This window comes from Larus michahellis, chromosome 5 (assembly GCF_964199755.1).
Source record: "Larus michahellis chromosome 5, bLarMic1.1, whole genome shotgun sequence".
Classification (NCBI taxonomy): Eukaryota; Metazoa; Chordata; class Aves; order Charadriiformes; family Laridae; genus Larus; species Larus michahellis.
The window spans coordinates 7,241,628-7,267,733 of record NC_133900.1 but is presented as its reverse complement, the minus strand read 5'-3'; the positions used below and the strand labels follow the sequence as shown (position 1 = coordinate 7,267,733).

Sequence of the window (26,106 nt, the reverse complement as noted above, 5' to 3'; positions counted from 1 at the left end):
TTCTCTGGTCCAAAAGTTAACCTTGGAGCTTATAGTCCTTTATTATTGCTTTGGTCTAGGAATCTGTATATTAATGCGTTTGTATGTACATTTTACAAAGGGAAATACTGTATATGATAGATTTATGTCACTATTTAAAAGTTAGTGTTGATCAAATGGAGGTTTTTATTTATTTAGCAATTACCAGTTCTAACCTCCCTCTGTGTGACGGCTAACAGAATGAAAATAAACGCAAGCGTAGAACAGTATCTTACAAGCAGAGCATGAAACTTCCAGTGGAAATCACACTGAGAAAGTTAATTGAGAATACATTAAGACAACCGACTGATCAGATGTACAACATTTTAACAACTGTCTTTTCGGTATCAAAAAATCGCTAGGTTTATTAATAAAAATGACAAGGATAAAGTCCACTACCATCTGAATGCATGGCCAACAGAAGTCAGAATTAACCTCTAAAATCTCAACCAGTTACTTGGTTGGGAAACAGTGGAGAGATTTGTTTAATCCCAGAAGGAAACTGTTCAGGAACTGGGGAGAGGCAGCTTGGGATTCCTGTCTGAGACAGCTGCAAAGTGGATCAAATTAGGAACATATCTTTGCTGCAGAGTAAGCCAGCAGTACTGATGACATTTAGGAAGGAAGAGGGACTGCCATGGGAAGATTTCTCGGGTGCTTTCTCAGTGAGGCAAGGGCAGGTATATAGAGGCACTTCATAGGAGAGAGGGAGGAGAAAATTTTGACTCAGAGCAGAGTTAGGTGCTTCAACACAGACCAGGAAGGATGAGGAGCTGGCTTCTGTGGCGTTACTCCAGGGATGAATATGACATTGCGAAAGGCCTTGAGCAGAACCATATGGTAGAGTTACGACCAAGTTCCTTAAGTTTATCATGATTAATCCCTTACAATTCCTGCAATTATCTTCAAATTTTTATAGCTCGCATCTGGCTGCTAGATGTTCTAATGCCAAAGGAACAGAATGCAGTTCTGGCACGTTTGCACTAAAACCAGCCTTCAAATTTGTGCCCATTTGCCGCTACGGGGCACTGTTGCTTTGTTGAAAGGCACGGAGAACTGGGACAGTTCACCTCCCCCTCTTCAGCTAACCCAGCTCTTTCGAATTTATTCCCTGTACTAACAACTTAACAAAATGCCAGAATGCCACAACTGTTCTGTTCCTGCCCTATATTTAAAAGCAATATAGTTAGTACATAAAGCTGATTTCACCAATAAATCTGCAAGGGTACCAGTGTGCACGATAGTTTGGCTAGAGCGGGCAGTTCCCCTAAATACTTGAACTGCTTCTCGTACTTTTAATAATAAGCCAGGACTGGCATGTCACTGTATTCCAAAGCATTCCAAATGCACATTTCAATGTCAATAATCATATTTCTTCTGAATAATAAATGTCAAAGTAGAGAGTGTTATTTCTCCTGCTATTCCTGGTTCAGGGCATTGGCTGGATGAAGGAATTTCCCTAGTTCAAACTATTCAGCAATTGCTGCCGATGCTTCTGCTTTGCCACCGACTAGTCTGCCCTGTCTTATTTTCTGCATGACACAAGACTGCTGTCTTTCCTTATGTTACTGGAATGCAGACATCACTTCCAGTTGCTGTGGTTTTTCACCCCTAATTCAGATAGTTTAGCTCTTCATAATTTTATTCACCTGAAGCCAAACAGGCTACGTCGCAGATAGCTAGACAATATAAAAACAGAAGTAGAAACCCAAGGCAAATTTAGACCAGCATCAGTTCAGTTCTGCCTCCAATTTAAAATTCATCGCAGGAGCTGTGTCAGACTACAGCAGAAACGGACCCAGCGTCCTTAATTTAGCTCTGTTATCTCATCTAGTCCTCAATTTTCAAGCAAAACCATATTGGCCCCAACTGCTGTGCTAACATTGGCAACAGCTGCTAAAACCAATGTTACCTGGGCTGCCTCTGAAAGTTCGACCAGACCAGAAAGTCTCCTGTGCTTCATAGACAAATTATTCCCTGGAAGCCAAACAGTTCCTCTTAAAACTGCAGTAGAAATGACACTGAGAAAGTTAATTGAGAATACAGGCTTAACCAAATCTGTTCAGACCTTTTTCCTATCTATTAATACAAAAATAGGCATCAAGGGTAACAGAGTTACCTGTTTGCTGGATCATTCTATATGAGGAAAAAATAGGCTTCAGAAGACGGTTCCCGACCAAGCCGGCATTTCAGACACTGCTCCATTCTTCTGCCATTAACTGTGAATACCATTCTTACCCCACCTGACCACTCTATCTGATTGTTTTTCTACAGCACCCCATCAGTTGAGGTGCACTTTTTACTCTGGATAACCAATAACACTGTAGTTGGAAAGACTGAACCTGTAACATCAAGTTTTACCTAGTTTCCCATGAAGGACACGACAGTAATTTGTTGGTTTTTCCCAGTGTCGTCATCTGTTAGCGTACTAAGTTGTCTTTTGGCACCAAACTGTGCTTGGAACTAACTCTTCCCTCTTGATCATCATTTGTGATAAAGAGCCTTCCCTGAGATTTTTAATGGCTAAAGCAATTGTTTCAAGAATGTGAGAGAAATTGGAATACTAAAAACCCAATACCGCGTCTTCAGTTCTCCTCTCACTTCCTCACCCCCTAAAAGACATGCAAGCCAGGGTATCTTTGTGTTTTCCAGTTTTACACAGAATTTTTCTCTCCCACCAAGTAACAAGCATTCTCATATATTATAAAAATGTAATGGTCTCCCAGCACAGCCTTATATAGCTCTTTGAGTAGAATCTCTCTCTAAAAATAGAAATCTCTTTGACATTGAAGCTCCGGGCAGCATGGAAACTGTTGCATTTCAAGCTGAAGCTTTTGGAAAGCGCGCTCTGGATTTCCTTTACAAGTGTCCCACAAATGTGCAAAATGCGCAACCTGTCCTGTCATGAACTTTGAGTAAATGAGATTTTGTTTGCAGCCAGTGCTGTTGCAGCAATAGTTTCTTAGAAACAAGCAATAAAAAAAGAATGCAGCACTGGCAAAATGTGCTGGATTTACAGCTCTGCAAAAATAACACCCTTTCTTTCCCCCCCCCCCGCCCTCATACACAACGGCCGGCCTCTCCCAGACGGCCTGACTGGGCAAGATACCCTGAGTTAAGCCCAACACTTGCACCGAGGACAGAAGGACAGATGAAAACAAGCAAACAGAAATCTCGCGCATCCGTGTGGCAGTTTTTCCAGTTCTCAGGCAGACACTCCTCTTGGGAACACACAGAAAGGAAAGGGGCAGGGGGAACACAAATCCTCCTGGTCCGGCTTTTGAAGATGCTGGCAACTTACTCTTATTAAGTCAGGGACAGAAAAAGCCAGCTCTGCCAGCACGCCTGAATTGGAGACTGTAAGAATAGGCGGTCCAATTCTTCAGAGCGCTGAGCCCAGGAGTATTAAACAGAGCTCAGCACCTCTGTATCAGACTTGCTCAGACACGACTGTGCAAGGGCAACAGCCGCAGACGGACTATTGACGTGGGAGCCAGAAATCTGACTCAGCTTCCACAGCTACACTCTGAGAAAAGCAGTATTTCCTCCATGTTCTGACTACAACTATCCATTTGCCATGCCAAAAAAGTTATGCTTCGATCACTGTAATATTCCCCTGGCAGCATATTTAACATGAAACTGAAAAAGCGCTGTTATTTCCAAATTAACAAATACAAGTGAGTCCTGATCTTAAAATCTGAATGAGGAGATGGCTATATGATTCTAGCCTACCTTGAGAGAGGATTTTTCAGCCTTCAGTTCCAGGGCAAGTCTCATGCTCTGCCTGCAAGATACTTCATTTTTACTCTGGTTGGCCCCACAGTGGAATTCTGATACAGTGCCTTACACAGTATTTTATTTAAGAGCTGAAAGGCAGCTCCTGAATACTAAATCCCCATGTCAATTTTATGAAACATGCACAAATTGATAAATGGGTTCAAAGACTGCCTACGCAAGAAAGGATTGAGGGGGCAACAAAGTAAGTCTTTGCAATAGACATGCTTATTCCTATTTCTTTTATAATTATTTTGAGTTAAAGCCATTTCAGATTAAACCACTGAAAAAGAAGGAAGAACTTTATGTGATGTTTGCATCAATTCAACTATGACTATCTTAAAGCTTGATCAAATTAAATTAAGGTAAATTCTGAATATATTCTAAGCCTAAAAAACTGCGACCCAGATAGGGAAATCTTCATGGCAGATTATTAATTGTTTAGTTAAAAGCACAGGTCTAAATAAGTTGCTCAGTGTTGTTATCAGGCAAGTGGCAAAGTCCACAGAGGGAATATTTTTGCCTCCTCGTTTCCTTGGAGGCTTCAGAAACATCTCGTGAGAGTCTCCAGCCACCGTTTCCCCCCTCACTAGGGCCTCCAGCACAAGCAGAGAAACCTTGTCTCCTGTGTTGGTAGAGCAAACCAGAAGCAGAGCACTGACCTCCCCTGGGAGGCACGCAGATCCTTGGCGGGCATTCACCCTCTCAGCCATTATTTCTGCTTTCCTGGCCACCCCTAGTTGAGCCACCAGGGAGAGGTGAGGCTTCTGAACAGCCAAATTCCCTCATGAGTCACAAAAAAGGAGCCATCCAGGACAGCAGCCAGGTGACACTGGAAGGCCTCTACATGAACCATTGTACTGGCATTCACCAAACATTCACCCAGTTCGGCAGAGCTTTCCTTTCCAAGCTCCAAGATGGGCTGGGCTGGTATTGCCCTCAGTTTTAAAAAGTTGTTTCAAAACATCACACGCTAAGTGTGAGGGATGCGAAGTAAATTAGAAGACTGATAACTGAGTTTGCATACTTTTTGTTTGTTTGTTTGTTTAAATAGCGACTCCTGGGAAATCTGTCTGAAGCTCTGTCATAGCTAAAGCCATTAGCCAATATAAATTTGTCCATAAACTAAGATATGAGGAATTGGGCAAGTAGAGAAATGTCAGGGAATAGTGAAATTTGGGTGACAGTGAAATAGGCAGTTCTGAAATTTGGCCAGTAGAGAACTTTCCAGGGAAATAGAGAAGCTTCAGTCTAGCTGAATTATTTTGAGAAGTGAAAGAAATAAAAATAGCTCAAGAGAGAACAACATGGTGGAGTTTAATGTGAAATCCATCTTTCACAGAGTACTATTACCATAACTGTAAGTTTTATTTAGATGGGCAGTCCAGCTAAAGATGACTGCAAGTAACGGGAGCTGGAACTTAGCTCCTGTATTGAACGCTCAGCTGAGCCTGGGCCACTCTTTGATCCATACTTCTCCAATGACTTGGAGCTTTGTGCTTTCCTTTGACGATTCAGCATTGGCCGCTTTATTTGTTCACAATACAATAACCGTTTGATGTATATTATCTAGGTGCCGCATTTACCAGATGCTCGTGTTAGTTGGCTTCTTTGAACGATCCGATTCGTTTGTGCTAATGCAGTCCCAAACGCCCCCTTACCCCGTAATTTGAGATCTGTCCCAACCGTGCTGAGCATTGTACGCACAGAAAGCTCTCATAATAAACACAGTGCCACCGCTTTCTCTATTGGAAGTGAGGCAAAGCTTCTAGTTACCTCTTCATGATCCTTCTGGTGTTGACTGAACCGCTGCCTCGGCAGTGAGGCAAGTAGCAAGAAATACATCCCTGGGCACACATTTCAGTATAACCTTGACATCATTGACAGTGATAGCTACAGCCCTCGCTGAAACAGAAACCTGCAAGACGGCATTTGCTTCTCCTTGCTGCCTTCGCTATTCCTTTTGGGAGGATGATCATATGCCATGCTTGTATATTTGCAAACTCATGACATAACGTTAAGGGATTGTCATAAACAATACCATTTCTGGGAACGGGCTGAGGAGACTGAATAACGATTTCATTTTAACTGTCACTGGAGTAGTTTTGCTCTAAGGATTAAATGTGTCATCTCATATCCAGATCTGTAACGAGAACCCTCCGTCCCTCCCTGCCTGTTCCCTGTCCCCCCACTTCAAGAGAATTTGGGCAGATGACCAGTGGAGTGAAAATGAGACCGGGGAGCCACACAGGACAGAGTAATTGATACAGGATATGAAGCTAGGAATGAGTGGGTTTGACAAAGTGCACACTAGCAGCTGAGTGGCTCATTTGCCTGCTAGTAGGATAGATTTATGGCCTGTATCTCACTAATTAAGAAGCCAGTCATCCCCACCACCACCCCAAAAACCCCACACACCCTCTGTGTCCCCCTGCAAACATTGCTTAGTCTGAAAGGCAGGTAACAGCACAAACCACCAGATTCCACTAACATGCTTTGGGCTAAACTGAGGAAAAGTACAGAGACCTCCAGAAAACTCTTTTGCTCCAAACTCACCATTCTCCCACCGAAACCAAAAGATTTTCACATCTCAGCACTGCTCTTATTGCAGCGCTGGGTAACTTTGCAGCTGGTAATAGAGTCTTTTCTCTTATTCAAATAGACTCTCTTTTCTTCCTTGCCACCTTTGGCCCACAGCAAGGAAGGTGCCAAAACTGGTCTGAAGCTCCCAGTGATGTTCCTGGGACGATGTACCCTCTACTATTGCTCAGGCCTGTGCTAAAGGGCAGCCAAAAGCTGTCCTAGCAGAAAACTGCGAATTACCAGACTCAGCCTAATGGCTCTGCGTGCTCTGTAATCAGTCATAGCTGGGACTTGCAAATCTGCCTCAAATCTCATTCATAAACCTCTTCTCAGAAGGTAGTTAATCCTAGATTATGTAGTTTATTTTACAGATCGGAGGTAGGGGAAACTAGCTGCAGCTGAAACTCATAAGCCCGCCTCAGTCCTCCTGAGACAAACCTCAGGACAACTCCAAACTTCACAGAAGCCCAGGGCAGTCCAGGCAAAGCAAGGAAGCACCTATTCAGTTTGGAAGCCATTTAATGATAGCTGAATGCAAGCTTGCTCAGCGTGAACGCTGCTCTCGCAGCAAACAGCAAGCATGCTTACTAACCCCACATGAGGCCCCAGGGCTCTGCCAGCATAACCCTCTCCCAGAATGGTGCTTATTTGCCACCTGATCCTTAGTCACCACAACAGAAATGCCCAAGTTTGGGCTGTTCTTCTAATGCTGGTCTGAGTCTGGAACCTCAGTTCCACACTGTCACCTGTAACTGCGTCCACATCAGCACATTTCACGCATGAGCATGCCGCAAAAGCAGTAAGAGATTTTGCTCTTTAAGTTACATGTGGAAGTTTGGAAAGAAGTCTCAACAGGCCTCTGGATAGCTAATGTTGATTTTAATTAGGCCAGAACATGGCGCTCTGTGTCAGAGGCCTAGAAAAATCAAGTGTTGTATCAATATTTTAAAAGGATAAACACGACGAATTATATGTTCTGATATCAGCTCTGACTCTATTAATGGAAGAGTCAGTATGGTGACTCAGAGAATCAGGAATATGCAATTAATGATTATGGAAGATTGTGTATTCGAGTTCTCTCCCAACTCTGTCAGGGAAACCTGTAATCATGTTGATGTAACATGCTTTTTCTAAGGACTTGCCACAGCAACACAGATTTTGCCTGAGAAATTGAAAACAGCTCATTCCTAAACCACTTAACAGTACGTACTCAGTTTGTTCTTGTTTACAGTTAAAGCCATATGAATGTATTTTAGAGCTAAAGACAGTCTCCTGACTCCAGCACCCCCCCACTCTGTGCCTCCTCTCTTTTTGCCTCCATTTGCCTCCAAAGACCTGCAACTCCTCTTCCTAGAGGATGGCAGTTCCTGGCATGGTTCAGGCATATCTGCTCAGTATCTTCCTCATACAGTTATCCCACTTTCTAGTTCTGCACCTAGCCCATACATCTTTGCTTTACAGCGCTGCATGATGTGATACAAACTCAACAGAACGGACTAAAATATACCATGGCTCATGTATCTCTCAGTTAAACAAAGAGGAAGCATATGGCCACTTTTTCCCCCTTCCTTCTCATTTATGGGGAGAGAAAGAATCCAGGGGTTTGTTTTGTTTTGTTGGTTTTTTTTTTCCCAAGAAATTGAATTGCAGGTCTGAAAGTGCTTAAATTTTTAGTTACTTCTCACATACCTTTGCTGCTTTCTACCATCAGCCGCAAGTCTAGGCTAGAAATGCTGTTCTCTTTGTAACGGAGTACACATACCCTATTATTATCTTAGCACCATCAGAACATAAGTACTTTCAGATGGCAGTTTTTGCTTTTCACCTTTCATTTACCTGTCCTTTGACTGCAGTTTTGGTGTAAGAAATGTGCCAGTTTTTCTCCTGGGAAGACGCTGTGCAAGCATACAGCAGTTCCACTGCTGTATCAGTGACAAGAGTTCAGCCCAAGATAAGGCAGTGGATGTGATTACCACAAGGACTGTCTACTGTAGTACTTCCAACGTTGCCTTGAACTGTTCAGTAGCAGCTACTCTAGACATTTGTATTTCTTCTCTGTATTAGGCTATATTATTCTCCCTTAAGCTTATCATCACGGAAATTCTTTTCTTCAGGCTATAAGCTATACTGTAGCTAAAAGACTTTTGATGCTATCTATATACTAAAGCACTCAGTAAAGATGAATTGTTTTCTCAATCCCAAAGAAACATTGGCAATTCAATTACCTCAGGTAATTACCACAGGGGGTGGTGGGAAAGAAGAAATGAAAACGCAGCTACAAGGTTCACAGAGAGATCAGAGTTGCTTAGGATTTAAAAATAAGCCAGGAAGCACATAGCCGGTCACTATTCAAGCAGGGCAAGGAGAAAAGGGGAATGGAAATAGAGCTGTCAATGCATAGCCACACTATTGGGAGGCAACGGCATCATTCCTCTCCTTGTCACATGTTCACCGATTCACCAGCAGCACTAGTGAAAAAGAAAATCAGCACAACGTTTTAGTTTCGGCACATCAACTACAAGTGTGCAGTAGTACACCCCAAAAAGAATAATCCGTAGCCAGGCTATATGCTAGATGTGTTGGGCAAAATGAATAACAAACTTTAAGTGCTGTACCCAAGCTTGCTATTGGGAAATCTGCTGCGTTGCAGCATACCAGATCAATATTTCAGAGGTCATTATCTCATCCCTTCTTCAGCTGCTAACTTCGGATTTCTGCCAGAGAAAGGCAACCACGAGCAAGATGATACACCAGTCCATTAGGCAAAGCTTTTGGGAATTTGAGCAGGCTTTTCTTTTCACTGAGCTCAGTCTGCTCTCCGGTTCCAAATGGCACAAGAGCTCCGTCAATATATAAATGGTCAAACATGTTCTTTAACCCTCCCACAACTGTATGTACAAGAAGTGGTACCAAACTGCATTTGTTGAATATACTATGAAAAGAACATTATGGGAAGGAGGAGACAAGAGTTACCAAACTGAACCAGTGCGCTCAAGAAGTGTGATTTCACATGTAGAGTGCAACCCATTTGGAAATATAATTAGCTTTACAGGCAGACAGGAAAGCCATCTCTACAACAGTGGATGTGTCTAGGAGCCTTCCCTGAAGACCAGAAGCAGAAAAGTGTGCGCTGAACTGCCAAATTCCCAATACCATTATCCTGCTACTGGGAAGAAGTCACCTCAAAGAGGCGACAGGAAATATTTCTGTTCTTACTTTGCAAGCCAAAGATACTTCATTATTCAAAGCTTCCTCTCATGAAAAGCATTCAGCAGATAGCTTAGAAGCATATTTGTTTAACCCACCTAATTAACAGTCATTCGGATGGTCTCACTAATCCTACTGAGCAAATTTGACACACACTCCCCAAAGAATGGGACATAAAGACTTTAAGGGTAAAACACAGAAAACTATACTTTAATTATATTATCTATATTTATACCAGCGAAAGTCACAGCACTCCAGCTTTAGCATCTAACAGGCTTTAGGGGCAAGGCTCCTTACTGAATGCCTATGCACTCAGAGGAGCTACGGAGGGGCTGGATCTCACGCTCTGATGAACCTGCCCTGTCTGAAGGTTTTATATTGTGGCTTTTAATGTGACTGAGTCTGAAGGAAACTAGCTTTTCTGGTGGAGACATTCCGTATCGAGAGGATGGGAACTTGTGTCAGCTTGATGCTAACTCACCTCCAGGCAGCACAGACGCAAATAGCTTGAACCACATCATGAAGCAGATTCATACTCAAATTTAGGCATGGCTAATGAAAACAGACTAGAATTTATAAGAGTAAAATATATACAGCTGTCATGGATTTTGAGCTTCCTTAAAATTTAATGCCTAAGCTTGAGCTCTGGCCTGCCAAAAATGCTGGGTCTTCAGTTTAGTCCTGAACCTGGTATTTCCAATGAATTTATGTGGACACAAAGCCCAGACTGGAGTTCTAGGCAGGAACATTTCCTAATTAAATGGTTCAAGGAACTCCTACGTTATGCTACCATTACTCAGTTAAATCTGTGAATGGCTCAAATTCCTTTTCTGAAGATCTGATTGCTCTTTCCTGTCTGCACATCTCTACCTTTCTATCTACTGGCAACTACTTACTCTATATACATATTCAAAGAGGAAACTGAGAATGCAAAGGTCATTTAGTTTTCCTCAGGTCTGACAACCAGCTGCAGCTTGTCCCGTTTTGTTACCCTGATATGTGGACCAGGAAAATGAAACACTTTCTGACCTTAGGTTTTTCCCAGCTGTTTGTCTGAAGTATGTCATGATCTCCAATATCTGTGTGTCACCAATGACCCTCACAAACACAGTATTAAAGAGATGAATTTTAGACAAATTTAGCTGAAGTGTTGGAAACTTTTCTCAAAGTATGTGGAAGAGCTGGCAAGGTAATAGCTGTGAAGACTTTTGCTTTCTTGCTGAAGACACCAATTCTGGAGTTAGCATAGGAGCTGCATGTTAACCATGTAACAGAAAGCTATCTCTTGTACAGACAGATTCTAGGCATGATAAACTGTTGTATGGCTACTAATTCCATGCGCTTGAAAACCCAGAGTGAGCTCAAGACCTGAATGGCATGTGTATATAGACATAAATAATCCACAAGAATATGCTAACTTCAAGCCTAGATTTATCAACCAGTAAAATAAGTGGTCTAACTTTATTATGGGTTTAGTAGGTTTGGAGTTTAGTTTTTTTTGCCTTTTTTCTTCGGATTCCCCTACTATTTTAAGCATACAGCCTACAAGTTGCAGTCATGACTTAGCTTCCAAACCATGATGCAGGTCAAAGCATCTTAAATAGAGTTATTCCAGCAAAGGCCTTGATTCCTTGTACGAAACAGGATCTACAGGCTGATTGACAGGCCGTATCTTTGTTTCCAGAGGTGTTGATTTAAAGCTGGAAACTGACAGTTTCTTTACAGACAGAGCTGACAAAACACAGACATTTAAAACTACAAGTATAATTTTAAATAGCGTCAGGTTTAGAGATGGAAGGCAAAGACTAGATCCTTATGGATTGGAAAGGTCAAAAAAGGCTTGTGTCACTGATTATATTTTTTAATAGATGGCTACATAGTCAGAGAACAGAGAATTCATATCTGAATTTTTGGATGGGTATTAATATCTATATGCAAAGAAGAAACAGGTCACTTTTTTCTTAAGACTTGTGTTTATACAGCCCATACTATAACTTGTGATGGCAAAGCCTGGGGATGCAGAAGAAAGCGTTAAGATGGAAATACATTTGGGTGTTCTTATTGTGCACCCTAACCCTTGTAAACAATGAGAATATTGTAAACCCGAGTTTAAAAAAAACACAACCAAAAAGAAGGCATGTGAGATTGTCACTGTGTCACCTCTCTTGATTACGTGACCATGGATTACCATTACCTCACACATGTCCCACCACCTGCCTGGGAAGATTCAGAACATCTTTGGTGGAAGGGCTGGTGCTCTGGACTGAGAAGCACTGGCAAATGCTGGTTTGCACTAAATTGTGAGCTGAGACCCGGGATTCTGACTTAGCAATACCAGCGTTTATCAGCCTGAAGTCTCTGAGTTACTTAAAGTATCTACAGACATCCCTAAAAAACCCAAACACATTATGAGGTAGGTTTAACTTACTGTACAGACGTTTATATCTAAAACCCAAAAAGCTTCCTAACTGAAGGTTGCTTTTTTTGTCTGAAGGACTCCTGCGTGCATAAACATTGTAAAAAAAGCCCTAGAGTCCCAGTTTACAAACTGTGCCTGAATTCAGTTCATTTGTAACTTAATTTTGAATTCCCTAATTTCATACAACTAAAGCCACTAATACTCTTGTATTATACAATTGTGCCACTCAATGCTTCTGCTTCCTGCCCATAATAAAGCACCGCACATTGTTAATTTTACTAGAGTGACAGGTAACTTTTAAATATATTTAAATACATTTACTGGCCACTGCCTTTGCTGTAGGGTTTATAATAGAAAAGATGAAGTGCCTTTTTTTGTTTGGTTTTCTTTTAATGCCGCCTACAGGAAACACTGATGCCTGATCCCGAACTTTATGACTAACACCTAGCTAATCGATTAATGAGAAAAGTAACTTCTGGAAAACTATGAGCTAATGGCTGACATAATTAAACTAACTATTGATCATGTTAGCTTACTTATACTGGCCTTAAACATATTTAAAAGAAACGTATTAGCTATCTAAATTTAGTGCAGCAACAAAGGCAGGCCTTTAATTGTGGCAACACTATGTTGTACTTAGCAAAGTGACAAAGCTGAGTTCCACATACACTTTGTGTACTTCCACATGTAGTACTATTTGCCACTTTGTCAGCAAGCAGAACACAACTTTGTTTAATTGCTTAGATTTTGGATCATTTCATCACTGCCACTGTGTTTTGAATCACTTTGAATCACCACCTCTTTTGCATCCAAGACTAAGTCATATTCATCAGTTGACTTCCTTGTTATTTCTGGTATATAATCCATTTAACTTTGATTTTTAACTTTAATTTTACCTTCTGTTAAAGTGAAAATGTCTGACTGCATCCCAAATGTTTTAGATTCAGAAACATCAGATCTGTATTCAGGGTGTCAAATATTAGAATTGTTAAGTTGTTTCTTTTAGGGAAAATATATTACTTATGAAAAGAGTACATCAAACACTCATTGCTTTAATGCTATTACGAAACAAGAAAGAAGAGGCAGTGTCTCCACACTCCTAGCCCCACTCCCCCTTTCTCACATACTGTTACCTATTATAGGTAATAATAATAGGTAATAATTATAGGTAATAACAATAAAAGAATCACTATTTCTGAAAGACTAAAACCCCCTTAAAACACTCACTCCATTCACAAGATACTTCTGTATCCAGAAGCAGTTCTCAACACAAGTAGACAAAACTGATACTTGGGCTCACAAGCATGAAGCAGTGTACTGACACCAAGTGAGAGGTTTTAATGGTGCTTACCATCTAGTTGCATATTCACGCCTCAAGCTGGTGTAAGGACCACATGCTATAACCTGGGGAGAGGAAAAAAAAAAAAAAAGCCTTTAGAAACCTCCTGATACTAAAAAACCGCTAATGGTTACTCAGTTACCTGGTGGACAATCGCTGAAGAGAGATACTAAAATCTTAATGTTACATGCAGAAAAGTCATGTAAAGTGGCAGGTAAATAGACGCTGCTTCTAGAATAAAAATTTATTACACAATTTCTGTATAATTGGAAGGCCTAGACTTATTATTTTTACCTAAAGAGAAAACAGGTCACCGCAAGATTATCTAAGGGCACAGTTTGCTATTGCAGTAAAAAATACTGCTTTAAAAGCTGGCTGGTTGTCGGGTCTGAGAAAGTAACCTTGAACTGTAAATCATTATTCTACAGGGACATAACAGTAGTCAAAGGACATATCCTTGTTAAGCACCCTTCACCCTTTGTTATTGATGTTTAATCATCAGTCTGAATGAAAACACAAAGTCACTGCTGGTAAAGTTTGCAGCTGACATAACTAAAGTAGTAAACAATAACGAAGGCAGACAACCGGTCTGCAGAAGTCCCGTTTGCCTGGTAAGCCGTGTTATTTTGGGCAACATGTTTCATCATAACAAAACACAAGGCCAGCCATCAAAGACTCAAGACTAACACTGAGGGCTTACATGTGTAAACAAGGTTCACTGAGACCAGCTTCAGGCCTTGAGGGCCATACAACACTTCAGAGGAGGAGTCAGGAATCAAGTAGGATATTCAACTCAGTAGCCTCTTCCAGAGGTGGCCCCTCAATGAAAGAAACAACTCTCTCTGTATAAGCAAGGGACCTTAAATAGCAGGAAAGTGCATTTCCACTACATCCAGTGGCAATATTTTCTGTTTTGTTGCCTAAAAGCTGCTGGCAAACTGAAAAAGGATCAGTAAATAGTTCAGAGAATACCTCATGGTTTGGAAAGCTTGCTTTGAATTGAGAATATTGCTGTGCAAATATATGTGTATTTTAAAGCATCAGAAGTCTTAGTTTAATACATAGAGGTTTAGGCTAAATGGATTGTGCTTATGCTCAGGTTCTCATTTTCTCAGACTGGTTGCTCAGCCAGGCTACATCTGAAGTACTTCACTGAGACGCATGTCCCAGATACAGGCGTGTACTCCTGGCAGCACACCAGAATAAGATATACATCATCCTTCCAAAAAGTCCCTGGTAAAGCAAGACTATGAAACATCCTAACAATTTCTTAGTTGCACAATTGGAGGACCAGGACTGCAGAGCGTCCTCAAGTCCATTTGCCTGGCTTTAAATTCCAACTCATTGACCTTGTTATCAGGTTCAACATACCTCAACTCTCTGATCTGCTTATTATAGGGCTCAGACACACAACCAAGATCATGAGGTGGTAAGCTGAGCCCCAGTTGCTGTCTGTGCATCCACTTGCAGCCACAACAAGTAACAGGTGCATCTACTTCAGCTTTTTAGCTTCATCGGGATTACATTTTTGAAGCAAGTTTCCCTATTATCCTGATTTACCATATGTTGTACAAACTAAACTGCTTTCAGATTAAATCCAAGAAGCAGATCTAATACTTGCTACCTGGCAAGGAGTCCACAGCTGACAGAACGAGACCAGAGCAAGTCTAAAGTAAAACCACTACAGCATACACAGCACGAAGGCTGGGCACCCAGCATTAGCTTTCTCTACAAAACCCCTCCTTTGCCCCACACGGGTACGAGCACAGCCACTGTGTATCCCTCAATTTATTCCATCTTCCAATGGTTAAGAAGCTACTGAAATTGCCATGTGCTGCAGGCACCCATGACCACCCCAGCCCCAGCAGCATCCCACAGCTACCACCAACCCACAGTGAGTTACTATCCCACACTTTTCCCCCCACATGCCTGTGCCTTTGGGATGTGATCTCGCAACTTGTGCATCACAGAACCCAGACCTTACTCACTCGCAGTTTCCAGCCCAAGTCTTCGCAGACCCTCCTGGAGAGCCTCGGGACGGCCCCCAGCCCCTGGCTGCAGCAGCTGCTTGTGAGTAGGTGCCAGGTAAGGGGGTGAGGAGCCCTTCACCAGCTCCTCCAGCCTTCTGTCCCAGGGAGCAGCGCTGCTGCTGCTGCTTGTGCGGGCTCATGCTCCACTGCTTACAGGGCTCCCGACTTCTCCGTGGTGCTCAGATAACAGCCAGCATCCAGGCTAAGTTCTTCACCAAGGAAGTTTCCCCTAAGATTAACATCTCCGTAGAGACGAGGAATTGCTCAGCACTTGACATTTTAAGCAGCAAGGGGCACTCCTGACAGTGGGAAATTCTGTGCACAGGAGCAATCTGGGAACAAAAAGAAATTACATACTTCAGGTAAATTGTCCAAGTAATGCAGCACTGTTCTTCACACCCTCTAGCAACAGCGATCTAAACAACTGAAATTAGAGACTATTATAACAAATGGCTCAGAATAACCTGAAGTCTTTATGTAAAACTATTTATATACAACACTTTAATACTGTTAAGAACTGAGAAATCTAAAACTCCTTATGGGCAGAGCATGCACTGCATTGACTAGTCAGTACTGCTGCAATGCCAGTACACCTTGTACAATGATTTCCTTAAAACTTTTGGAATTCAGAGTAAATATTTCCATTGCCATTTCATTGGAAATTTTGTGGCTGAAAGAAAACTGAAGCATTCTAATTGAGTGCATGATATACAACTTGGAGAATAAAAAGGAAGAGTCCTGACTGAGGGGGATCAGAAAACAGGCAGCGATACAGGCAGCACCAGGGCAAAATGGGCTAAAACGCTTCAATATGCCCCAGGAGCAGGGGGTGTCTTGACAGATGTCTTGACAGGTTCAGCACGAACAGTACAGTCGCAGCTTCGCGGCGTTACACAGGTATTGCAAGCATTGAAAAACTAAGGAAATCTTTACAAACATGTTTTTCTAGTGATGAGATCCCATTCACAAATTTTACGGGAAAAAACACTTTTTTCTTTCTAAAGAACGCTCCAGGCCAAAGCAGATAGGAGAAACGAGTCACCAAGGAGGCCTGGGCTGCGCTATACGGCAAGAGCAATCACTAGTTTCTGAAGAATCTCTTCTGCTTTACAACCAAATATGCCTTGCCCGTAAGTTCCCAAGAACTGGATTAAGGTTTCTTACTGTCCCTTGTGTGACCAAGTTGTATTTCTGCTAACAAAGGCAGCTTTTGTTTCCCAGTGGGCTTGTCAAAGGCTTTCAGCCAGAACGTCCTTTGAGAGAAAACTGTCCACTAAACACATATTTTACGAGGAAAATCCTGCTTTCCACAAATCTTCTTGATTTTTTTTCCCAGAAATCTGAAAAGTTTTGGTTTACATGAGTAAAGGATTTGTTCATTTTTCTGTGTTTCCAGTGAGGACACATAAACAAACCCAGAAACAATTACAGCTTGCCTGGCAAGGCAGTCTACATACTGCTGAGTGACCCGGTGATATCCTGCGGCTAAAATAACACAAATTATGATGGTCTACTTCTACCCTAGCAGCAACCTGCTATAATTTACTTGACAACCTGCCCTTGCTCATTTTTGGTCCGTGCTCTCTCCTCCCTTTTATTCCCCCAACAGAAAGACACACAAAAAGAAGGATAATACTGAGGTGATTTTATATAGACATTGTTCAAATTTGGGAGGCACAGGTTCCTCTGGGGGAGGCTGGGAAAAAGGCTGGCATACAGTCAGGAGAACCATTAATACGTAGAGCATGTGCAGTGTGATCCTGCAATAGCAAAATCATGCTAAAGGTTTGATTCATGTGGATAAACCTGGATATATAATACTGAGAGGAAATTTGCTCTGATGTGCTGTATGAACTGAAATTCTACCGGAGGGTGAGCTATAGCGACTTACAGTAATTTCTGGGGCTGAGTTTTTGTACGAAGGTCCAAATATCTCACAGTTGTGATCTTTCAACAGTTCACAAGGCAGCAAAATGGACTTTTGCTTTTTGACAGAAATCACTGAAATTATGGAATGGGTAACAGTTGCTCTCCTGAGACAGCTGTAATGGTAATCTATGACAGAACTGACTCAAAATTCTCACTTAATAAAGAAAGAAAAACAAGTTTTCTTCTCACAATCAAGGTATCACGTTATGCTATTTCCGAGTTCACATGTTGCTATAATTGCTGTTTATGGTTTTTTTTGAAAAAAGAGTCACTCTGATCTCTTCCTAGCATCCACATTAAATATTTACATTCAGGCCTAAGATGTCTTGTAAAATTTTAATAGCATACCCTCCTATTTAAAAATACAATAACAAAACCTCAACCCAAATCCTAGCGCATATATGAAGCGAAACATTCTTAAACACTGTTTAAACTGTCATTTCTTCCCAAAGTACAAGGATGTTTATGCCCTTGCCTAAGGCGAGATAAACAGAGCAGCATACCACTCCATATTTGTAAATGTTAACTCTGCAAGGTAGAAACTGGCTTCTGTATGCACCAGGCTTCTGTTTCTTCACTGCCCTAAAAGCCATAATATGACATAGGGGTATGTATACATTGAAACAACAAAGATATATGGCCCTGCCACAGAAAAACGTGCAGTCTCACTCTTTACTCCATGAATCATCCTGACTCCAAGAAACTTTTCAAGATTGCCTCCAGAAATGTGGCTTAGGTACCAAACCAGTGGCCTGATAGCATATCGGGGGTGATTCCGTGGCTCTGTGGGACAGCTGCACCCTCAAATCTGGTGTACATCAGGAGTAACTTTCCGAGAGTCAGTGGGGACTGACTCTGCTGCTGCGAGTGTGGTAGAACTATACTACTTCTTTAAAAATTTTCAAGGAAATGCTACGAGAACTAATAAGGATAACATAGCAACCACCAACTGCATATCTTATAAGGCCAAAGCACCCACAGCAACAGGTAGAAGACTGAGAGCAAAGAACCCAAGGACAGCCCTTTTATGAGTATGTGTCATTCTAAAATAGACTCCTGCAAGCATCCTGGTTAATATAACACACTGTTTGCCAAATATGTACTTTAAAAATAGCAGTCCACTGTATGGCATACCTTGAGTGGTGTTAAAGCTGTCTAGGTTTTGTTATACAAAGACTATGATAAGTTATAACATGCTGCCAGTGGAAAAAGAACTGAAACACCAAAAACCAAGCTGCAGAAGATTCTTGAATGAGTACTTAACGGGGAAGGTTAAATTGTACCAGGCGTGTCTTAAATTTAATAAATCAGGGCACTTGGATGCTAAACATGGATCTAGGATCTCCAGTGATTCAGATGTTTATAGTCTGGCAACTAAACCAACAGCTCGGCCTGAAAGGAAAAGTGTCCAATATACCAGCAGTCTGTAGACCTACAGCTCTAACAGCATGTAGGTATCGACCTTCTGCCAAGAGGAACCTGAAGTTATATACACTCTTCGTTTAAAATCTTGGCATAGATTTCAGCTCTAATAGTCTTTCATTTTGGGAGAAACTAATAAGATTTTTTGCATTTCTACTAAACTCTGATCAGTTGATTGTTGTCCCAAACTTCTGTGTCTCCCTCGTTTTTAAAAACAAATTCCAGCCTGTTTGACATCTAGCTCACAAGCTCGGTGAAGCAGAAGTTTTTGTATTTGTTAATACTGGCCAGAACAGCATTAACCTCAACTGGGACAAGTTATTACTTTGTGTTACTAGAGATTTACGATTAGTAATACTGATCCTTTTTCTTTTGCACAGACAAAAGTAAGTTGAAGACATGGCTGCTGCTGTTCTCAAATGAACGCTAATTGTGCAATTTGGAATTTGTTTTTGGCTCCTTGTAGGTTCGCAGCAAGAGCAAAGCAGCTAAGGCTGGACTGTGTGAGGGAGATGAGGTGGTGTCTATCAATGGCAAGCCTTGTGGAGACTTAACGTATGCTGAAGTTATTGTTCTGATGGAAAGCCTGACTGACGTCCTGCAGATGCTCGTCAAGAGGTACAGGAATGCTCAGAATGCTTTGGCGCAATTCTGATCAGTGAACCACGTGGAAAATGCTGGTTTTGTATGCACTCATTTTGCAGACGTACACTGTGAGCTTCTGATAGTCCTCTTACTTATGTCTGTAACTCTGCTCGTCTGTATGGAAAAGGGAGGGAAGACAGAGTATTTGATCCGAAGGAATTAACGTATATAATTCAAACAGTGGAGTTCAGGCACAGAATTAAGAGTACAGTCTCCAAATGCAAGGACTTTATTTCTCATTAAGTATTCTTAATACTTACAAGGTGTCCATATCTGCATACTGCAGAGTCTTAAGTTATTCTTTCCACCTCTTTGAAGTAGTGAAGTGCCGTTATTCCCCACAGATAGGGAAGTGAGGCGTACAAAAAGCAAAGGCTGTATAGATGGAGATAGCGTGTTACACAGATACGCCTTGACGATGACATGGCAAACGGTCTTCTTGGGTGGTAAAATGTGTTAGTAGTCAGGAGGGGGAGAGGGTCTGGAAAACATGAATTCTATTTCTGTATCTGTTAACACTTCACTAGATGAGGTGGGGCAAGTCACAGCTCTCTGGGTCTCAGCTTCTCCATTTATAAAACAGCGATAGTGAATTTCAGTTTTCTTTGAAGATACTTTGAGCTTCTTAGAGTAGACAATCTTCATGTAAATTTGCAAGCAAGCCAGTATTACTGCTCACTGCACATCGGTCTATTCTAATGACTGTTCTGCAGTTGTCATCAGTGTAACGTATACAATCTTGGGTTCAAAACGACCTACAGTAAGCACATTCTCCCCAGACGTTGTGAATTCAGACAAGATGAACTCTGAATTGCCTTCAGTGTGGGTAAGCCGAGGAAGAAAAGGCCTGAGCACTCTCCTTGTAAGGAATGATGGCTCCCCCTGAGCTACTGCAGTTCCCTGTGTCTGCTCTCCCACAGGCAGGAGCAGGAGGACAGAAGGGGCCAGGATTCATCAGAACAGCTAACAGAGCAGTGTCACTGGACAGGCTCTGAAAGGCTTTGTCACTCTGAAAGGATTCTGGTGCAAAGAAGTCACTTGTCTCTGGTTACGGGGATGTCTAAACAGCATGTGAAATTCCTCTGTGGTTTCTGCAACCTGCGCGAAGGAACTGTTCCTCAAGTGTCTAGTAGTTCAAAGTTACAATCTGCCTTCAAAGCAAGATGCTCTCAAGGAGTATTAATTTCATTTATAACAGACATTTTGCATGGCCTGGCTGTGCTTGTTGTCTTGGGGTGAGTAATGGATCAATGTGATGAGATCGGGGGAAGTGCAATAGCTGAGGATTACAGCTTACCTTCTCCATAGTGCATAGCTCTTGTTTCTGGTTCAGCAGCGCACCATGTGAATGCTCCTCATGTGACATCTGCATTCTTATGTTTTCAATTCATAACATGAATTGAAACTACTGGAACTTGTGAAAACTATATTTGTGGCTGACCAGCTGTCTTCTTTGCAGCCAAAGAAATAGCTCCCTATGCTTTGACTCCTACCTGTTGCTGCTCTATAACTGATGTTTCAGTTGGTCTGAAGGCCACAGTACGCTCTAGCTGAAGGTGACAGCACATCTTTCATTCACTCCATTGCCCCTGCATGAATGTATGGTGAACAGCAAGACATGTCCCGAAAATCAGAACTAAACAGTGCTTAGACCACGTAATTCAGCGTTTCATGGAATGAAACTGTGTCTGTTAGAAATTTTAAGAAAATTGCAGTTGCTCAACAGTGAAAATGACTAAAATGTTCTAAAGGAATTCGCCGTCAGAATCTTTGAATTTCTTCGCATCAGCTCATCTTCCCCAACTCCCAGCCCCTGCTGCCAGTATTTTCCAGGGTATGGGGGAATTAACCGAAACACTTCTCTTTCCCTGCCACCTCCTCCTCTGTGGGTAGTAGCCCTCTCAGCACTATCACCAGAAGGACTTTTCAGGAAGTGCCTTATCATTCTCCAAGAACAATGAGAAGCAAATCCTTCTTTTCCTGAGTAGCCACTTGTTAGCAGTGGAAATTATGAGGAAAGAATAATGTCTAATTAAAGTGGTGTTCCAATGGTGATCTTTACATCCAAGCTGGCAGGGAAGAATATTTCTCCTTGCGAAGCTTCTGACTGTTCCTGAAGTACTTGCATCAATGATGAGGTTTTCATCGACGTTCATTGTTGGCCTAATTTTGCTCTTACTAAGCTTACTGGGAGAAAAAACAGGCTTTTAAATTAGTTTTTAAAATGCCGCTTGGCCTTTGATGTCTACAAAAAGTTTTCCCAATCCCCTGTAAACCACCGTCAGTTACTGAACAGCACTACCCGCAAAATCTTTGGTTTACAAGATCAGAGGAAAGAGACACCCTGCAGGGCAGGCACTCTCCAGATGCCATGTGGGGGAGCATCTTACTGACCTTCCCGCCAAATGCTGAACAGATGTATCCAGGAAACATCGAGAGTGGGGACAGAAACAGAAACGCCAGCCTGCCCTTTTCACGTCAGCGTTAGCAACTCTTGGGCTACTGCTGAGTCTAGAAAGAAAATTTCTAGGGGGGAGTTGGGAGTGTGCTCAGCCCATACCAAAATGAAATGCACCATGTAGGGAGTAAAACATGACTCTGAGACAAACCCTGCCGTGCTGACTCCATGAGTTCTGCTTCCTTCCTGGAATTACACCAGGGGTGTTGTTCCTGTGGTGAGCTGGAAAGACCTGAAACAAAAATAATAATTTGACAAAACAGAATCTTAAATGACAAAGAAGAGATCAGACCCAGTACTCTGCCTCTTGACACCCAGATACGCATTTATGTCTATATAGAGTAGAAGTATATCCATAAGTAGCAAGGGCCTTTTAAGGTGGAAATCCTTCTCTCTCAGACATACACACAATCACTCAGCTACCAATAAAGGCTAACATTTAGCTGTCCCAGCCCCTAGTCTCATATCTTAGAAGGAAATGTTTACAGATTTCTGTAATTTATCTGTACTTAAGAGCAGTACGATTGATCATCCAAAGAGCATAATACGATGGAATCCGGCAGCACTCACAAGGAGCTCCCTAAATTAAAATCTGTCTGACCTTTATGTAGCTCCATATGTGGTTTAATGGCTGTTACACGATTTGCGCTATTTGAGAGAGACCCAGACTGCTACAAATAGTATGCTGCATGGCTAGAAAAGCAAGTGATATCGAATTTTCTTCAGTGCACTGACAGATTTATTTCTTCTGTTGCTTCTTCCAGCCTTTCTTTGTAGGGGGTTCCAGAGTTTCAGAATACCTGGGACCCGCTTTTGATTTCAGAAATCTCCACAATACTTGATATTAATACTTTATTGAGGGTACCTACCGCTTCCCTCATTTGAAAAAGTGCTTTGCTACCTTCTAGTCAACAGAAAGCCTAAATAACATGCTGCAGTCCTGCTGTACAGAAAAGGTTTCTTCTCGAATTAATAGTACTTAGTATGGCCCAGAGTACTGAAAGAAGAAGGTAGAGGGTACACTAGGAGTCCTAACATCAATAAAACAGCCTAACTGGACCAGGGGAACGAATAGTTTAAAAAAGGGAGCTACACTGAGGTATACAGAAGGCTTCAGGAAGTCAAAGTAACATTTGCCAGTTAGAAATATATATTTTTGAATAACTAGGAAATAATGTACGGGTTTGCTACCCTTTTTCACTGGATCACTGGAATAGGCCCAGAATGTTTTAATTATTCCATGATATATAAGGATGGTGATCCTCCCAGGAATTCTTTAAATGTGTATTTTAAGTATTTATTCCCCCACCTCTGATCCTCATCCAGTACTATCTATTCCTTAGAGAGCAGATTATCTGGGACAGGAACTATATATGAGGATGGTGCCTAAAACAGTTGCAGTAGTGGCCACAGAGGCAAAAATTAACCACTCTTCTGGTGTCATGCAAAGTTAATTTTCCCATGCACATGTGAAATATGAAGAAGTATTGTCCCAGAAGTCTCAGCAGCATTTGTCTGGAAACACTACAGCAGAAATGTGCCTGTGAACGCATACTGATGCTAGGAATGAGATAATTCAACATTGCAGAAGGATGGTAGTAAGATCATAGTTCTACCACAGTAGTGTCATTTCCCTCTTAATGAACTGTTAAGTTGCAGAATTTTGAAAGACACAAAGATGCTTCAATTAAAGACCTCTACATTCTGTGAAAATTCTTCCACTTAAATGGACCTGCTAGCAGGTACCACAATTAATATAGGGGAAAAAATACTATCCAGAAATTGCTTTTGTAACTGTACTTACAATTGCTGTGCTTACAGCAGCTTAATTTCTTGAATTACTTGTTTATGTATGTGCAGATCCTCCAATGGAATAAATGAAACCTTGAGCGCTGAAAGAGAAAATGGAAAGCACGATAACATAAAAAATGAGGACTACAGGGAGAGTACTACACTGCAAATTAATACAGCGAAAGAGATTCCCCATGGAGATCTATGCATCACAGAGATATACAGTGAGACTCACCACGGAGCAGAAGAAAGCAACACACACTTTTCTGAAATGAAACAAGAGACCACACAAAGCCACAGAATTACTCCTAAAGTGATAGGCACCTCCAAAGTGCTCGTGACAGATGAGGCAGCTTTCAGAGGGAAGACAGAAGAAAGAAGGCCAGGTACTATGGTCGAGCTGCAGTTATCCCTCTCAAATGAAGTGCACAAGGGCATCAATGCTCCTGCTGTGACTCTCTCAGGGGCAGAAAAATGCACCTCTTCAGGAAGAGGACCCAGTGTACAACAAGACGGGACTAGCCCTGTAATCGCAATTCCCCTGGGTGTGAAAGAGGGCAACATCCAGTGGTCAAGCAAAGTAGTCCAGTTTTCTAGTGGCAAAGAGGTCAAGAGGATCCAAGGTGCGGCTCCATCGCTCCCCAGGGTGGAGGTGATCCTAGACTGTTCGGACAGGGAGAAGGAAGCACCCAGGTCTCTAGCTGAAAGGGGGTGTGTTGATTCTCAAGTGGAAGGAGGGCAGTCAGAAGCACCTCCTTCCCTCCTCTCCTTTGCAATCTCATCAGAAGGCACAGAGCAGGGAGAAGACGACCAGCACTCTGAAAGGGATCACAGACCTCTCAAGCACAGGGCGAGGCACGCAAGTAAGTATCTCCCATCTACTCATTTGCACTGCCTGAGGGTGTCTTTTGTAACTTTAACCATAATTTCAGAATTTAGACTGCATTAGAAAAAAAATGTTTAGAGGTTTTTTCTGCAATTTTCTAACTTTCCCTCCAGCTTTTTATTTTAAACGATGTTTCTGTTCTTGCTTTATGTATTTTTTCAGGGCAATACAATGCTCCTGGTAATGAGCCAAGAATATACCCATGCCTTCACTGTGCTGAATAACTTTGCTTAGTAGACTTCTACTTTGAAATTAACTCATGACTTTGTCCAACTAAAAATACTTACATCTCCAAAAAGGGCTGAATTCCACTGGTCTTCGAATGTATATTCAGAGGCAATCTGTAGAATATTAAGCAAAAAAGCAAGTTGCTTGCGCACATCTAAGTGAATCCTGTGGATTTCTCCTTTTATAGGAAAAATTTTGCATTGCCATTTGAATCATCTAAAATCAAAGCCATGCCACTGCTCTTAAAAGTTAATAAAAAAGCCTAGTAGAAAAGCTTGATGTTGCCTGCAGAAGAGATTTTGACAGACACTAGCATGTGTATAACTGTTACATGATCCTTTCAGTTTTGTCACTCTTCTCTAGACTGTAAAGTGAACACGCTATTTCTTCTGACTCCCATGCCCAGAGGTCAGCCTCAAAACGTGCCCAAGAAGTTCACATGAAAGTAAACTTGCAACTGGATCCAATATTAATTGAGTGTAGATATGTACTATTTATTTATTTGTTTGTTTGTTTATTTATTATTTTATTCATTGGGGACCTTTCTATTGGTTGCTTGCTCTTTCCCAACAATGTTAAGAATCCTGTCTGGGGATTTAGTAGCAGTATGTCAAAGGTGCTTGAATGTGTGCAGTGATATACTGTAGCAACAAGCTTTTTCATATGCAGTGTTGGAATTAGCCTGCTAAGCCACTGCTAATTCCTCTGTAAGCGTATTTTTAGCATGATAACCATTTGTATCTTATTGGCAAGTGGATTAAGCAGTTACTTATGCCTAAGTGTCTGTATGCAATCCACATATTTTTGTCATATTAAATGAAGCATAAAAGAAAAGTGCACATGCTTTACATTTTGGCTGCGAATTTAGAACCAACTGTGGGACTGTGCCTGTCTTTCTTAGGGAATTACTTGCAGTGTCTCTCTCATAAGGCAAAAGTACAAGGAACAAACCACGTGTTCCGTGATAAACTCTGCTTTCAAGTAGGATGTAGATTCTGTCCTTTTCCCATCTCAACTATGACAATCTCAGTTTCCTCTAATATACTGGCAGATCATTATCCTTAGAAACTAACGATTTAATCTAGAAAAATGTTTGCTATTATTATTATTATTATTATTATTTGTAAAATACAATCTACACATTAGAACAAACAAATTGCCAAGCACAGGGCAATAATCTGTGCGCAGGAAATACTATGCATGTTTTTTGTAAAATAAGAACTCATAAGGCAGCATTTAAGCCTAAACTAGAGAAGAACATTGATTCTAGGTGTTTGATCTCTTTAGCAGAAATTTTCTCTGTAAATAGTAATCAGATTATATTTACCCGAGCAGGTAACGTTACTTCAGCCATCTTCTGAAACTATCGATTAAGTT

The 26,106-nt window shown here is 41.6% G+C and overlaps 1 protein-coding gene across 1 annotated transcript in view; it reads left to right on the top strand.

Annotated features, from left to right (window-relative positions):
* The window catches only part of SYNPO2 (synaptopodin 2), an 88,034-nt gene that overhangs the window by 42,383 nt on the left and 19,545 nt on the right, over positions 1 to 26,106 (top strand). Inside the window, exons 2-3 of the mRNA XM_074588481.1 lie at positions 19,188 to 19,339; positions 23,685 to 24,478. Coding sequence (XP_074444582.1) covers positions 19,188 to 19,339; positions 23,685 to 24,478 — 946 coding nt within the window. The remainder of the gene's footprint in view (positions 1 to 19,187; positions 19,340 to 23,684; positions 24,479 to 26,106) is intronic.